We start from the raw sequence: 16,737 nt of genomic DNA, 5'->3' as shown, positions 1-16,737 counted from the left end.
GCTGCTTTCATTCACTGTTCGAAAGACTACACACACACACACACACACACACACACACACACACACACACACACACACACACACACACACACACACACACACACACACACACACACACACACACACCGATCCCATTCTGTGCTGAATTAATCCATAGTGACAAAGCAGCAGAGCCTGCAGGTGTGTGTGTGTGTGTGTGTGTGTGTGCGTGTGTGTGTGTGCGTGCGCGTGTGTGTGCGTGCGCGTGTGTGTGTGTGTGTGTGTTGTGTGTGTGGTGTGTTGTGTGTGTGTGTGTGTGTGTGTGTGTGTGTGTGGTCGCATCGCAGGGATGTGAGTCACTCCTCTCTCCTGCATGCAGCTCATGTGTTTTGATCGGTGGCCTTCACTAATACAAGGCGGCACATTAAGGCGCAGAGGAGAAAAAAACAACAACAACAAACAAACAAGCAAAAACAACACCCAAGCTCAGATCTCTGGCTGCCTTTTGTACTTCGATTTGTGTGTTTTCCAGGTAAAATCCACAGTCGGTGTGTGATTCAAGCAATACGTGGCAGTCAGCAAGGACCAGAGAAGCAAACTACACACACACATCTATAGATATACAGACTATTTATTCATGCACTTTAATGCTTATTTGTATGTAGGATAAATCAATAATAATTTTACTTCTTGTGCACTTTTCATTAAAAACATAAATCTCAACGTGCTACAAGAACATTAAAAGAAGCAACATAAACCACAACAACAACAAAAAAAATAAGAGTTTAAAAAAAGAGTCATTAAAGGGTAAGACTTCAAAGGCTTTTTTTAAGAATCTAGTGTGTGTGGTCCTGAGAAGGCCGGGTTGGGAGTTCCGCACACGTGGCGCGGCGGCGCAAAAGGCCCGTAAATCACTGCTTAAGTGCCGCATGCACAGCTAAAAGGTCATTTTCAAGTTCCGCAGCACGCTCTGTTAGCGTGACGCCTACTGAGCGTAGCGCCATGGCAGCACCACGTTTACGTGACGTTAAATGTCAAAAACTACACTTGATTTTTTTCTTCTGCTCAGTCGGGACCCGCGTCACACCTCCTTTTATATAATTTTACGTGAAAGTCTTTTAACTGTAATCACGTTTAGCATGTAGCATCGCTGCTGTCTGAGCCATGAAACTCCTTGGCATGTAGCATGTAGCATGTAGCACGGCTCGTGCTGACATGAGCGATCTCGGGCTAAACTCTGCTGGTCAACAAACCTCTGGTGATGAAGTTGCTGGCTGTTGTGTTTGTGTTTGCGTTTGTATTTATTCTGATCTCCAATCGCTGCAACAAGTAGAGCGACTCTTCCTGGAGTCACTCCAGCTCGCTAAACGATATTTACACACCTGCACACACACTCAAAAGCACAAAGGACCAAGTATTTGGCAATGTTGAATATTGGAGATGGGTCGATTAGAGATAACACCTTGTGGTTGTTATAATAAAACAAGTAATGACCATTAATGGTCTAGTTAATTAGACCACCGACCCACTAATGGCCTAATGGAGTTTAAAGGCCAATAAACACAAAGTTAGTACACGACAAGATGCCTTTTTAAATTGGTGTTTACTGTAAAGTCTTCCATCGATAGTTTCCCATCGTCTGTCTCACTTACCAATTCTGTTTTGGCAGAACATGAATGTGGAACTGAGTTTGGTCGCATACGTTGTTAAAGTTACTGCCAAGTCGCTAATGCCAGCTAATGCTAACTGTTACAGTGAGAGAGTCTCTCTCTCGCCTCCTCATGATGTCATGAAGGAAATTCACCAGTGGATCAAGCCAATGAGGGAGATAACGTAAGCTTTCTTCAGCAACTGTTAGAAAACTATGAGAAAGAAACTTTTTGAAACTGTGGCAATAGTAAACGGTGGAAGCGGTGCTCCTGTGCATGCAACACCACGGCTGGAGTAAACAAGTCTCCTGCACGTTGCCCGTTGCCCATTGTTGTTGACCGTTGCCTGTGGCGGCTCGCACTTCTCTCCCAACACAATGGCCGTCTTGTCTGCGCTCAATAGATCGACCCACGGAGGCGGCATGAGTGTGAGGTGGGAGCTGCTCCTCTGCATGTAAACCTCCTCTTCCTCCTCCTCTTCCTCCCCCCTCCTCCTCTTCCTCCCCCCTCCTCCTCCTCCTCCTCCTCCTCCTGCTTGAGTATTCTGTACAGATCGGTCTGCTGTTCAAGGTCTGTGCTAATGGAAGCACTTGCTGATCAAAGACTCCCCCCCCCCCTTTTTTTTTGGTTTGTTTCTTAAATTAAGGATAATAAAAGCCTCACAATGTAAAAATGTGCTTCCTGGTTCAAAAGTTCAAAGTTTGAAGTTGCTTTATTTGTCAATTCTGCTACACCTATTTCCACACATATAGAGAACCGAAGTAGCATTCCCTCCTGCACAACATTAAAAAAAATTTAAATTACGTATCATTAATAGATAGAAATAATGTCAAATTATCATAAATTTACAAGAAGATTTTTTTCAATTATTTCACACAGTTTCTGTGAATGCGACATTGTACGGCTATATAGGAGCGAGTCATTAAAGCCCACTTTACGTGATGTTTAAGGTCATTCTGGGTCGGTACGCACCGGTACTGCACGGAGTACTTGTACTCGTACTTGCGAAAGCTTTCCGGTACAACCCGGGAATTATAGCGTGAGGTCAGGCATTAACAACATCGCAGGAACGCAAGAGAGGGGGAAAAATAATAAAATGTCCACGGTTTGGAGATTCATAATATAGATATAATAATATAATAATTTAACACTATAATAATTTAGTAATATAATAATTTTATAATTTTTGTATTAATGACGATGACAAAAGTGAGACGGACTATAATTTATGTTCTGCCAAAATATCAAGAGGTGGAGAAAGCCTATGGTGGCTACGCTAGTTAGCTGGTGGCTATGCTAGTTAGCTGGCGGCTATGCTAGTTAGCCACAAATGACCGTGATCTAAAGCCTTCAGACCAGATATCAGCGAGTCTTCCTCTTCCTCTCTACTTCTTCCTCTCTACTTCTTCCTCTCTACTTCTTCCTCTCTACTTCTTCCTCTCTGCTTCTTCCTCTCTACTTCTTCCTCTCTGCTTCTTCCTCTCTGCTTCTTCCTCTCTACTTCTTCCTCTCTACTTCTTCCTCACTATTCCACATCTGGCCCACCGGATCGTCTCCCAACTTTATCTTCTGCATCTTCTGATTCGCTGAGTTAGTTTTGTTTCTTCAATACCCAGAATGAACCCAAAGTCCACATCTGGTGATGGTGAACGTATCAAATACACAATGGGCTGCGTCAGAATAGTCCCTCCTCTCACCTTTCCTATCCACTTCTCCTTAACCCCAGAAGTGTTAAAGTAGCGGCCATGATCAGGAGTGTTGGGATTCTCAATAAGCTAAGGAAAGGAGGCTCGTTGCTTCCTTTATAGCCTCCTTTAGCCTAGGAAACACTGATGCTTCCTTGAGAGCGTCCTTTAGCCTAGGAAACACTGATGCTTCCTTTAGCCTAGGAAACACTGATGCTTCCTTTAGAGCCTCCTTTAGCCGAGGAAACACTGATGCTTCCTTTAGCCGAGGAAACACTGATGCTTCCTTTAGCCGAGGAAACACTGATGCTTCCTTTTGCCAAGGAAACACTGATGCTTCCTTGAGAGCCTCCTTTAGCCGAGGAAACACTGATGCTTCCCTTTAGCCTAGGAAACACTGATGCTTCCTTTAGCCGAGGAAACACTGATACTTCCTTTAGCCTAAGAACACTGGTGCTTCCTTTAGAGCCTCCTTTAGCCGAGGAAACACTGATGCTTCCCTTTAGCCTAGGAAACACTGATGCTTCCTTTAGAGCCCTCCTTTAGCCGAGGAAACACTGATGCTTCCCTTTAGCCTAGGAAACACTGATGCTTCCTTTAGAGCCTCCTTTAGCCGAGGAAACACTGATGCTTCCCTTTAGCCTAGGAAACACTGATGCTTCCTTTAGAGCCTCCTTTAGCCAAGGAAACACTGATGCTTCCTTTAGCTGAGGAACACCGATGCTTCCTTTAGAGCCTCCTTTAGCCGAGGAAACACTGATGCTTCCCTTTAGCCTAGGAAACACTGATGCTTCCTTTAGAGCCTCCTTTAGCCGAGGAAACACTGATGCTTCCTTTAGCCGAGGAAACACTGATGCTTCCTTTAGCCGAGAAACACTGATGCTTCCTTTACCAAAGGAGACCAGCTCCTGTTGCCCCACAATTCCTTGCAGTGACAACATTTAAAGGGACGGGCTAATCAGCACGTTCAGGGAAACTGTTATTCTATTTATTGAATAAAATTCTGCAGCGACTTGTATAAATAAACAACAACAACAATGGAAAAAAAAAACAACAACATTGGCCAAGCAAAGAGTTGTCGGTAATGGAGAAACCTTGTCTTTCCTGCCAGACTGTAAAAGCACCATGTGACTGAGATTTGTCACCATTCTGGGGGAGGGTCGAGCTGAAGCAGGAGCTCCTTGATGAAGAAGAAGGTGGCGGGAGGGGGGAGGGGGGGGGGGGGGCAGTTTCATGTGTGGAAGACATGCCCCCGCCCCTCCTCCTGCGCGGTGGCATTTTCAGCACCGGGGCGCCGTGGACAGCTCCGCGGGTTCCGCGAGTCCGTATCAAGACACACAGCACACCATCAACAATAACCTGCCCCCCCCCCCCCTCTCTCTCTCTCCCTCCCTCCCTCCCCCCTTCTCTCTCCCTCCCACGCTCCGCGGGCGCATGGTGCGCGTCTGGCACGCCTCTCCGAACGCGTTAAATAACAACTGCATTTCACATGGAGTGCCACAACTTCAACACCACCCCATCACCACCCCGTTTTTTCGATTGGTGGGGGGGGGGGGGGGGGGGGGGGGGGGGGGGGGGGGTGGGGGGGGGGGGGTGATCTCGTGCCATTCACCGGGGGATCGTCCATGTCCACACGCCGAACGTGCGGGAAAACGCTCTGAGCCGCCGGTGCGTGAGTCACAGCGTGGAGTCACCGGGCTGCAGCGACTCCCTCCTGCACAATGGAAGCCCGCATCGGCATGCTGCTGCGTGGGAACTGTCACCCGAAAGCGATGGAGCAATTTCCGATTGCATCCCCCCCCTAACAACCCCCCTCCCCCGTCTTTCCACACACACACACCGCAGAGCCTCCGCTGCCCCCCCCCCCCCCCGCGCCTGTCGCGCGCCGGCTCGCAGCCCAGCCTACCTGTCTCCAGGTGCAGGGAGATCCTCGCCTCGTTGATGTACGGCGTGTCGCTCTTGGACCGGACCCTCCGGATCGGCCTGCGGTCCACCTCCTCCTCCTCCGGGGCCGCCGCCATGTTCGGCCGGCCGGGGGGGCTGCGTCCACTGGCAGGAGGCCGGCGGGACTGCGAGAGAGACGGCGCCGCAGCGGAGGCAGCAGCAGCAGCAGCAGCAGCCAGGAGAGAGAGCGCACCCGCCCGGCCAGACCGTGGAGGAGGAGAGGGGGGGGGGGGGGAGGAGAGGTGGAGAGAGAGAGAGGGAGAAAGAGATTCGTTTCCTTTCAGCTGCACAGACACATCATCTTCTCCTGCAGCTCACAAACGATAACAGAACTGAGTCAGGAGTCAAATTACAATAATCACATCCTTTTTAAATCGTTTTTTACTGTCTTTTAAATCGGATGTTTGTTTGCTTCTTGAACGTGCGCTAGGTGTGTTTTCTTATTTACTTGCTGGTTGTTTTCTTTGCTTTGTTTGTGGTTATTTTAGTTTGCGAGTATATGATTTGCTAAGTAAGAAACAAAACAAACAACAGGATGCATGTGACTGAGTTACCAATTTCGTTTTTGAGCTTGCTACGATTTAATTCTCATCATATTTAGTTTTTATTTATCATTTTGAAGTGAAATGAAGCTAATAATAAATATCCACCAACCAACACACTATACTGGGACACTGGAAGATTGAAGATTTGTCCATAAAATGAAGAGATCATTTGCACGAAAACGTTTGACATGTAAATGATGTCTGTTTGCATAAAATCCGCAGAATTTTTTTTAGAATTGATCAATTGATACTTCAGAATATCAGATGAAGACTATTTTTAAAGGGCTCATATTATGCAGAATTAAATTTGTAAAGGTTTTCCAACAGTAATAACCGTCCCCATACCTGGAATGACGCCCCAGAAGTGAAGAATGTCTGTCATCTGGCTTGTTCCAGGTTTTATAAAGTGTGTTGCTCCAACCAGCCAATCAGAAATCAAGCCCTATATAGTGTCATCGAGGGTTTAGCCAATCCCAATCAAGATAGGCCCCTCCCCTTTGACTCCTCCCACAATTAGGCAGCTCTGCTCTGGCACATGGCACCGCGAGAGGAAGTACCTCCTCCTCTTCCCCATAGATGGGCGTGTGTGGGCGGAGCCAGTCCAGCTCACACAGACACAGCAGATTCTGAATGCAGCTCCGATGATCCAATATTCAAATGGAGGGAAAATCAAGGAAAAACTGGATTTGGGGCAAATACATTTTGAATAGAACGTTTTTGGACCAACGAGACCATGTGGAAGGGTTGAAAAGAAGGAGAATATGGCTCCTTTAAATCGACTAAATGATTTTCCAGCAATAAACACGAACAGCTCCTCCAGGGGAATGGGGAAATCAACACAAAGTGTGATGCGAGCGCTCCATCTGCTGGCCAACTGCCGCCACTGCGGGTAAAGTCTCCTAAATCGCCGTCGCCTCTCATTGGCTGACGGCTCGTTGTTTTTCACATCGCTGTCTTCCTCGATTGCCTCTTCCCTCCACGGCTGAGCCAATCCACCGCGGCCGCCGCGGGGTAGGAGAGGTGGTGGTGGTGGGGGCTAAACAAACCCTACCCGCACCCCGCCTCTCGTGGATCAGTTCCGGTCTGTCATCGCTGGTGCTCCCGGCTCCGGTGGGGGACACGGGACAGGTAGCCACCCGAGATCCGACAGATTCTCCGGGGAGTCACGCGACACCGCGGCTTCCGTCGTTCACGAGCTCACCTGATGCTAACGCTAGCCTTTCTCTCAGCCACTTTTAGCATTAGCCAACTTAGCATGCTGCCCCACCCCCCCCAAAATAAACACCAATTAAATCAAGATTTCACTCATTTCGGTCAACACGCCTGCTCGGGGTGATGTCACGAGGACAGCAGCCTGTGTTGGAGCTCGTCTTGCGCTCGTTTATGTCACAAAATGGGTTTAAAATCGACGTAAACACGAAGCTCGTGTCATGATTGAAGGACGCAGACAACTGGTGGTTTAAACTTCTCAATTTAGCCCTTCAACAGTAAATAAACCACCTGGACACGATGGAGCTGCATTGAAACGCGTGGCAGTTTGATTTTCTTGCACAGAAAAAATAGTGTCAGTGGTTTTATGTTGTACTTTAACATGAATCATGGAGGAAAGGGTTATTGTTTTGATGCATTGTTTTGCTAAAAAACAGGGGTTTGTTCATAGTTTGTGCTGAGATGTGGATTCAATCATCTAATTCCAAAATTTGATTGCATTAGATATTCCTTTAGTAGTTCCACTAGTCTAGGTTATAGTGCAGTGAAGCAGAAAGTACAGAATATGCACACATTATAAGTGTCTACAGTGTGTACACAATATGTAGCCTCAAGTATGCAATATAGGATTATATATATATATATCTTTAATGATCAAACCGACATTTTCCCTCTTGACTAAATATGTAAGTGAAGAATTCCTGTGTACTTGGTTGTGTTCATTTATTGAAAAGAATGGTGTGTCTTTGTAGTCCATCTTCATCTCTTTGTTGTTTTTTTCTCTTTCATCTCTCTTTCAGGTTGTTTTGTATTTGTGTTTAGGTTACACGTTGTATTAAGTGGGATTTGAGCCTCATGATTGTGGGACAGCCCACCTGTAGAGCCTTTGCATGTGCCCTCCTGAAAACGCCCTGGGGCATCCCACACATGGCCCGGCCCAGTTCAGGTAATATAATCCTTAATTTCTCTTTTTATGAGATTTTGAATATGAGGCAGCTCGGTTGTTTAATCAGTAGAGAAGCGCTACGTCCCATGTACGGTAGGTGTGTGTCCTGATTATTATTATTTTGTTGTTTTTTTTAAAATTTGTTTTCTCAGACCTGGCAACGTTCAGGCAGATTTTTTCCAAGGCCAAAAACATCGCCATCATCACCGGAGCAGGAGTGAGTGCTGAGAGTGGGGTGCCCACCTTCAGAGGAGCAGGCGGCTACTGGAGGAAATGGCAGGCTCAGGTGGGGCCTCTACAGATGTTTAAAATAATCTTTTCTGTAGGAATACAGCGACGCCGCTTCTTTAAAGCAAGAGTACAAGTGCTCACCTTTAGCTGCTTGTCGATACCAAGTACTGAGTACCTACTAAATGCCATAAAGCCTAATTCATACTCCATGTGCAATTGAGACGGGAAGACGTTGCCACAAACCACCTCAACACAGCCTCTTTTTCTATGCTACACACATTTCCAGCAACCTTACGGTCTACAGTTTTATTTCTAATATTCTATAATGACGCATGGAGTTTCTACCTTCTATTCTTTAGCGTGTAGCATCACTGGTTTGTGAACCTCAATACACTTTAGCATATAGCATGTAGCATCGCTGGTGTGTGAGCCTGAATACTCTTTAGCACGTAGCATGTGGCATCGCTGGTATGTGAGCCTCAATACTCTTTAGCATGTAGCATCGCTGGTGTGTGAGCCTCAATACTCTTTAGCATGTAGCATGTAGCATTGCTGGTGTGTGAGCCTCAATACTCTTTAGCATATAGCATGTAGCATCGCTGGTGTGTGAGCCTGAATACTCTTTAGCATGTAGCATGTGGCATCGCTGGTGTGTGAGCCTCAATACTCTTTAGCATGTAGCATGTAGCATCGCTGGTGTGTGAGCCTCAATACTCTTTAGCATATAGCATGTAGCATCGCTGGTGTGTGAGCCTCAATATTCTTTAGCATGTAGCGTGTAGCATCGCTGGTGTGTGAGCCGCAATACTCTTTAGCATGTAGCATCGCTGGTGTGTGAGCCTCAATACTTATTAGCATGTAGCATTGCTGGTGTGTGAGCCTCAATACTCTTTAGCATGTAGCATCGCTGGTGTGTGAGCCTCAATACTCTTTAGCATGTAGCATCGCTGGTGTGTGAACCTCAATACTCTTTAGCATGTAGCATCGCTGGTAAAGTGGAGTAAAATCCTCCAGGATCTACTGAGCAGTTAAACTAATGAGCAACATCAGGTTAACTTTTATCGTTTGTATCGGCATCTTTTTATCGAGACCCGAGTTTTGAGTCCGATCAATATCGGATGAGTATCAGTATTGGTGAATCTCTTCTTCTATTCTTCCACTCCGTCTTAAGGTTTGTTATGTTTCCCATCTTTTTAGGAGCTGGCCACGCCGGAGGCCTTCTCCAGAAACCCGTCCCGCGTGTGGGAGTTCTACCACTACCGCCGAGAGGTCATGCTCACCAAAGAGCCCAACCCCGCTCACCTCGCCATCGCCGAGTGCGAGGAGCGCCTGGGCAGGCGAGGCCGTGAGGTGACCGTCATCACGCAGAACATCGACGAGCTCCACCGACGGGCCGGATCCAAGAACGTCCTGGAAATCCACGGTGGGCGTGTGAAACTCGACTGACCCTGAATCAGTACTACAATTCAGTTTTTGAAATTTTTGGGGGGGAATTTTAGCTTTTAGTTACCAAAAAGCTCCAGTGCGACAAAGAGGAACTAAATCATGAATGTAACTTTATTTCATAAGCTTTCTTTTTCTTTAGAAAAAAAAAAAAAATATATATATATATAGATACAGTATCTTTAAAATGTTAAGTTTATTCCAAAAATTAGTTGGTGAGCGCAGTGTTTTTCAACCTTTTTGAGCCAAGGCACACTTTTTTATTTGGAAAACTCTGGAGGCACACCACCACCTGAAAATGTTAAAATGTTAAACTCTGTAGCCTCTATTAACAATATAAAGTCATTCTCATCAAAGTTTGATCAACAGGAATCAAGTATTTAAATACAGAAGAAAAGTATTTCCCAATGTCTTTTTTTAATAGTGACTCCCTCAGTGTGAAACCTGGACCTGATGGATGAAGAGCTGAGATCCTGGTTCACATTCTTCCTTTTCAAAAACTTCTCCATCACTGTCACTGACACAGTACTTTGATACAAGATGGTAGCAGGAGGTGGAGATGAACCACACTGACGTCTGTCACTTTACATTTCACCTGCAAAGTTCTGTGCTGCCCTCTAGTGGTGAAAAGTATTTATACATGATTACTCTGCAACACACTGTCGGCTGTGAGAGCAAATGTTTTTTTAGAAAAAAATGTGAAATTGGATAATTTCCCACGGCTCACCTGACGAGATCTCGCAGAAACACCAGTGTGCCGCGGCACAGTGGTTGAAAAACACTGGGTTAGCATGCTAACTTCTCTCTCTCTCTCTTTTTTTTCTTCTTTCTAAATACAGGAAGCTTGTTTAAAACCCGCTGCATGACCTGCGGTCACGAGGCGGCCAATTACAAGAGTCCCGTTTGCGCGGCGCTGGAGGGCAAAGGGTGAGATCCTCGTCTGCTGCCATTTTACCGAATCTCCTCGTTTCCGACCCTCGGCAGCAGGAAGCCGACGTCCGGGAGCGATATGGATCTCCCGCTTGTTGCGGCTCCAAATGCCAGAGAAAAACCAACTCTTGTAGTCAGTCAAATGTCAGGCGGCTAAATAACAACCTGACGGGAAACAATGGCGGCTATCAAATGTCACTTTAAACGCCACTCTGTCACTTGGCTGACATTTGAAAACGGGGAAAGCCGACAAACGTGGCCTCGCTAAACTCCGTCTTCGCCGCTGAACGCACAAAAGAAATCGCACGCCGACGTCCGGACCGATGGCGTCGCATGAAAAATGTCCTTTAGCTTCATTTGGACCTCGGAAGGTTTAACATTTTATTTATTAATTCATTGATGAATTTTTTTTTTTTTTTTTCAATACATTTGTAATGCGAGTTCGGTCGCAACGCAAATCTGAATTTGTCGGACGTTTGCATGGACGTGAAGTCAAAGACGTCCGTGTCTCTGTGTCTGGATGCAGCAGTTTGCGCCAAAATAAAAGCTCATTCATACCTGCTGAAAATCTGTGAAAACGCCTCCCAAGGAGGAAGTTTTTAAAAACACTCTGGCACTGGAGAAACGCTGCTACTGCGCAATACACGCCACTGCAGTGACGAGTTCCTCTGCACATGCTCAGTAGACGGACAATAAGAACAAAGTTTCCTCCATGTTGTGCTAGGACTTGGTGCTTTTATTTTGACAGTCAGCGTAATAACAATCCGACTTGGTCCACCAGTCAGAGTACGAACATTGTTAATGTTTAGAGTGTGTTGTTCTCTGTGTGTGTGTGTGTGTGTGTGTGTGTGTGTGTGTGTGTGTGTGTGTGTGTGTGTGTGTGTGTGTGTGTGTGTGTGTGTGTGTGTGTGTGTGTGCGTGTGCGTGTGTGTGTGTGCGTGCGTGTGCGTGTGTGTTGTGTTTTCATTACAAAAACAGACAGCAGCCCAACATTAAAGCTACGTCGCTTTCAAAACTGTAAACGTGATTTTTCTGTTTTTAAAAGTCTTTGATGAAACTACAAACTAAAAACGTGCATTTTGAGGTGAATCTTTCTTCGGAGGCTTGAGTTTTCGACGTCACGTTCATCCTGGCTGGAGCGTAGAAGTCGTTGTCTGCCTCCACATATCATGTCAGCTTTTTACACATTTTTTATTTTTTTTAAATTTCGTGTAATAATTAACACGTTGTCTGTTTCCTCAGAGCTCCGGACCCGAACACGGATGACGCCCGCATCCCCGTCCAGCACCTGCCGAGGTAGGACGGCCACCGCTCGAAACCCTGTCTCTCCTCCAAGTGAGCTTATTTACTATGTGTGTGTGTGTGTGTGTGTGTGTGTGTGTGTGTGTGTGTGTGTGTGTGTGTGTGTGTGTGTGTGTTTCAGGTGCGAACAGACAGACTGTCATGGCCTCCTGAGACCAGCTGTGGTTTGGTTTGGAGAGACTCTGGACTCCGACATCCTCACCTGTGCAGAGAAAGTGTTAGACAGCTGTGACCTCTGCCTCGTGGTACGTGTGTGTGTGTGTGTGTGTGTGTTTATCCTATAACAACCATAAAATATATATTAGTTTAATTTGCCAGACTACAAAGCATGACGACATTCCCTAAATATATTTTTGACTGTCTTAAATCTACCTTAATAAGCATATTTCAAGAAAAAGAAAAAAAGAAAAAGAAAGGTAATAGCGACATTCACCACGTCTTCTAAGGACGTGATAAAATCATCGGCGTATATTTGTCTGTTGTTGATGTCTGCCAGCAAAATTACGTCAAAACTCCTCCGCAGATTTTTTTCGAAATCTTCACCACAGATAGATATTCGGCGGTAGAAGATTCCTTTAAATCAGTGTTTTTCAAACTTTTTTGAGCCGAGGCACACTTTTTTGTTTGGAAAAAATCTGGAGGCACACCGCCACCTGAAAATGTTAAAATGTTAAACTCTGTAGCCTCTATTAACAATATAAAGTCGTTCTCATCAACGTTTTATCAACAGGAATCAAGTAAATACAGAAAAAAAGTATTTTCCCAATTTCTGTTTTTTAATTGTGACTCCGTCAGTGTGAAACCTGGACCTGATGGATGAAGAGCTGAGATCCTATACACTGTCATGTATATTAAGAGTGACATTAAATTCTTGTCCAACTGAATCTTAATTTTTTCCCCCCTCATTATTAAACATTCAACCATAAAGGGCAGAATTATTACATAACGCAACAAAGTATTACATTTTCTTGGAGGGAAAAAAAAAGGTGCATAACTAAACATTTTCTCGTAACTGTTACAATGTGTTACAAGTTCATACAAAGTGCGGTGAAAATGTATTACGTTATACGTATTACGCGACACACCGCTGCCATTGCTATTTGTTAATCGTCCTCCACTAATTGGGAATACTAGAAAGTATTCAAACGAGTAAAGCTGATATAATGTAGAGGAACAGAAAAAAGATTAGATGAAGTGAAAATGGCCGTGACGAGTACAGATAAGTACTGTTACTCATGATTAATACCAGTAAGAAAGATTACTACTACAAATAGTAATGATTACTCCGAATATAAAAGTACTGTTACACATAAGTACGAGTACAAAGGATCAGTACAGATAGAAATGATTCCATCCAGTAACACGTCGCATGTTCATAAATGACGTCTCCATATAAAGTATGTGTAATACATAAATACAGATATTAGTCGTCTATAAGTGAAGCAGGAAGTCGCAGTAATGTGACACTTCGGTCTGACTATAAATATGAAAAGCTGCTTTTTCACACTGAGTGGAGCCGTTTAATTCGTATTGTTGTAAGTGGACTCATATGAATTGCTCATCATGAGTCGGTACTCAATTCTGAGAGGCAGGCAGCGATATCAATACACACACACACACACATACACGCACTGTTGTATGAGTGTGTGTGTGACGTCAGGTAACATAATGTGGCCACCTCAAATAAGACCCACTTAAAAAATCAATATCCATTTAAGCGTTTGCTATATTGGGATTATTTCTCCCACTTTACAGTTTTTTTTCCTGATAAAAGGATGAGGTATTGTTCCATTATCTCTTCAAAGCCTTTCCGCCTGTTAGAAATAGTCTGTTCTGCCACCGGAGAAAACACGAGAGACGCTACAGGACATTAAGACACGGTAAACGAATCACAATGAAATGTTCTGCACCGTCAGCATGTAGTTAAAAGTCTGTGGTTGTTCAAGGCAACAAACTACATTTTACACACAACTGACAAATTACATCGAAAATATTGCTCAAAAGAGATTCTTCAAACTGTTTATCAAGAGATCTTCTTCTTTAGACCAGTGTTTTTCAACCACTGTGCCGCGGCACACTGGTGTTTCCGCGAGATCTAGCCAGGTGTAACGTGGTAAATTATCCAATTTCACATTTTTTTCCAAAAAAACATTTGCTCTCACAGCGACAGTGTGTTGCAGAGTAATCATGTATAAATACTCTTCACCACTAGAGGGCAGCACAGAACTTTGCCGGTGAAATGTAAAGTGACAGACGTCAGTGTGGTTCATCTCCACCTCCTGCTACCATCTTGTATCAAAGTACTGTGTCAGTGACAGTGATGGAGAAGTTTTTGAAAAGGAAGAATGTGAACCAGGATCTCAGCTCTTCATCCATCAGGTCCAGGTTTCACACTGAGGGAGGCACTATTAAAAAAAAAAGAAATTGGGAAATACTTTTTTTCTGTATTTACTTGATTCCTGTTGATAAAACTTTGACGAGAATTACTTTTTATTGTTAATAGAGGCTACAGAGTTTCACATTTTCGGGTGGTGGTGGTGTGCCTCCAGATTTTAACAAACAAAAAAGTGTGCCTTGGCTGAAAAACACTGCTTTAGACTAACGTCATTTTCCGCGCCTGAAAATAAACGGCACTCGCCAAAACAGAAAGGTCGGAGTTACGTGATGCACCTGAACGCATCACTCCGGCATTGGGTTCAAAGCGTGTAGAAACAAGTTGCGACTTATAGTCCGGAAATCACGGTCGTGGTTATTGAGTTCCCGCTGTCTTTTTTTAAAATGTTTTTTATTATTAATACCTTTGTCACTTCTCCTCTGACCACTGTCCCTTTAAATCTCCGTCTGCAGGTCGGCACCTCCTCGGTCGTCTACCCGGCGGCCATGTTTGCTCCCCAGGTGGCAGCCAGAGGCGTCCCCGTGGCCGAGTTCAACATGGAGGACACGCCGGCCACCATGCGCTTCCAGTAGGTTTTCATTCACCCCCCCCCCCAACCCCTCCCCCCAGCCTCTACGTCAGTGTTTTTCAACCTTTTTTGAGCCGAGACACACTTTTTTCTTTGTTAAAATCTGGAGGCACACCACCACCACCACCCGAAAATGTTAAAATGTGAAACTCTGTAGCCTCTATTAACAATATAAAGTCATTCTCATCAAAGTTTTATCAACAGGAATCAAGTAAATACAGAAAAAAAGTATTTCCCAATTTCTTTTTTTTTAAAAAGTGACTCCCTCAGTGTGAAACCTGGACCTGATGGATGAAGAGCTGAGATCCTGGTTCACATTCTTCCTTTTCAAAAACTTCTCCATCACTGTCACTGACACAGTACTTTGATACAAGATGGTAGCAGGAGGTGGAGATGAACCACACTGACGTCTGTCACTTTACATTTCGCCGGCAAAGTTCTGTGCTGCCCTCTAGTGGTGAAAAGTATTTATACATGATTACTCTGCAACATACTGTCGGCTGTGAGAGCAAATGTTTTTTTTTTTTTTAGGAAAAAAATGTGAAATTGTATAATTTCCCATGTGACACCTGACTAGATCTCGCGGAACAACACTGATCTACGTGACATTCTTCCGCGGTTCCAGGTTCCACTTCCAGGGCCCCTGTGGCAGCACGCTACCGCCGGCGCTGGCGCCGCACGCCGGCGAGCAGGAGTGACGGGGACGGCAGGTGCTGCACACACTGGTCACACCGGGAGTCTCCGCCCTCAAACTGTTCTCACCCTGTCACACGCAGGAGTCACAATAAACGTTACTCTCGTGCAGAATGTGATCCACACTTCTGGGTTTGTCCTCTTTTGTCTTTTGTCTTTTTGGTTTGGGTTTTTTTTTTTTTCTCGCTCTGTGTTACCGAGTTCGGTCGTACGTGTTGCTACAATTGTCTTGAAAAGTAATACGATTACTAGTTACTCCTTTAAAAAGTAACTTTACTGATTGCTTGTTGTTAAAAGTAACAAGTAACTCTTTAGTTACTTTCAGCAGCGGCAACCGTCAACATAAAAATAGCAGCCGGTTTCGCCGGGCCTCCTGCTGACACAAGTTTAACCTTTGACCTTCTTTCTTTGCTGTATTCATTTGTGACTCGCTCTTTAATTATTACTGGTATTTAGTTACCTGGAGATGAAGTTCTAGTTTGTTGTTACTCCATTTATCTATTTAGCAGGCTATATAGTATATATATATATATAAAGTCTTTCATTGAGGAGAGGGAGTGGTTATTTCCCTGCATGATGTCATAAAGGGATAATCTCTGAATCTCCTCTGAGTTTGTCAAAAAGTAGAGCAAGCAGGTGAGGGAGGTGACCTCCAGACATTACTGTCAGCAAAACCATTAAAAAGGGAATTTTTTTTTAATGTTTTGAAAACAGGTAAGTTTGCATTTAATTCGCTTTTTTTTTTTTTTTTTCACATGACTATAAACAAAATATATTAAAAACTCAATATACACAATATACTGCAATATACACAAAGGTAAGCTTCGCAAAGTAAAAATGGCGGAAAGAGGACTCGGTCTAAAAAAACAACAACAAAAAAACGTGTTTGAGTTACATAGAAAACAGATTCTAAGAAACTGTAGATAAAACTGGAGCCGAATTCAACTTTAGTGCTGAAAAACTGGTGAGTGAAGGTTTGAAGGTGTTGAAGCTGCAGCAGCTCCAGGAAAAACACCCAGTTTCTCCTCGTCGTTATAGAAACTGTGTTTCACATGGAGTGTAACGTATATAGAACGATTTAAACCGTCGCTGTTGTGGTTAGTGTGGTGGTTAGTGTGGTGGTCAGTGTGGTGGTTAGTGTGGTCAGTGTTGTGGTTAGTGTGGTGGTTAGTGTGGTGGTTAGTGTGGTGGTCAGTGTGGTGGTTAGTGTGGTTAGTG

At 44.6% G+C, this 16,737-nt stretch overlaps 2 protein-coding genes across 3 annotated transcripts in view; one reads left to right on the top strand and one right to left on the bottom strand.

Moving 5' to 3' along the window:
- The window catches only part of phactr1 (phosphatase and actin regulator 1), a gene marked incomplete at its 3' end in the record, with an annotated part of 22,421 nt that extends 17,078 nt beyond the window's left edge, over positions 1 to 5,343 (bottom strand). Inside the window, 1 exon segment of the mRNA XM_080506421.1 lies at positions 5,220 to 5,343. Within this exon segment, the coding sequence (XP_080362547.1) occupies positions 5,220 to 5,334 (115 nt within the window). The 5' untranslated portion in view covers positions 5,335 to 5,343.
- sirt5 (sirtuin 5) overlaps positions 1 to 15,637 on the top strand; it is a 24,113-nt gene extending 8,476 nt beyond the window's left edge. The window contains exons 1-9 of one of the 2 annotated variants that reach the window (XM_080506415.1): positions 6,801 to 6,930; positions 7,812 to 7,957; positions 8,110 to 8,243; positions 9,386 to 9,611; positions 10,471 to 10,558; positions 11,804 to 11,857; positions 11,985 to 12,108; positions 14,711 to 14,826; positions 15,452 to 15,637. In XM_080506415.1, the coding sequence (XP_080362541.1) occupies positions 7,867 to 7,957; positions 8,110 to 8,243; positions 9,386 to 9,611; positions 10,471 to 10,558; positions 11,804 to 11,857; positions 11,985 to 12,108; positions 14,711 to 14,826; positions 15,452 to 15,524 (906 nt within the window). In that variant the 5' untranslated portion in view covers positions 6,801 to 6,930; positions 7,812 to 7,866 and the 3' untranslated portion in view covers positions 15,525 to 15,637. Of the gene's footprint in view, positions 1 to 6,800; positions 6,931 to 7,811; positions 7,958 to 8,109; positions 8,244 to 9,385; positions 9,612 to 10,470; positions 10,559 to 11,803; positions 11,858 to 11,984; positions 12,109 to 14,710; positions 14,827 to 15,451 lie in introns of those variants that run through there. The other variant, XM_080506416.1, reaches the window with a different exon arrangement.
- Positions 15,638 to 16,737: the final 1,100 nt, after the last annotated feature.

The sequence above is a fragment of the Blennius ocellaris genome, assembly GCF_963422515.1.
Source record: "Blennius ocellaris genome assembly, chromosome: 12".
Classification (NCBI taxonomy): domain Eukaryota; kingdom Metazoa; phylum Chordata; class Actinopteri; order Blenniiformes; family Blenniidae; genus Blennius; species Blennius ocellaris.
Note: the sequence above shows the minus strand (reverse complement) of the source record. Positions and strands in the feature narration are given on the sequence as shown.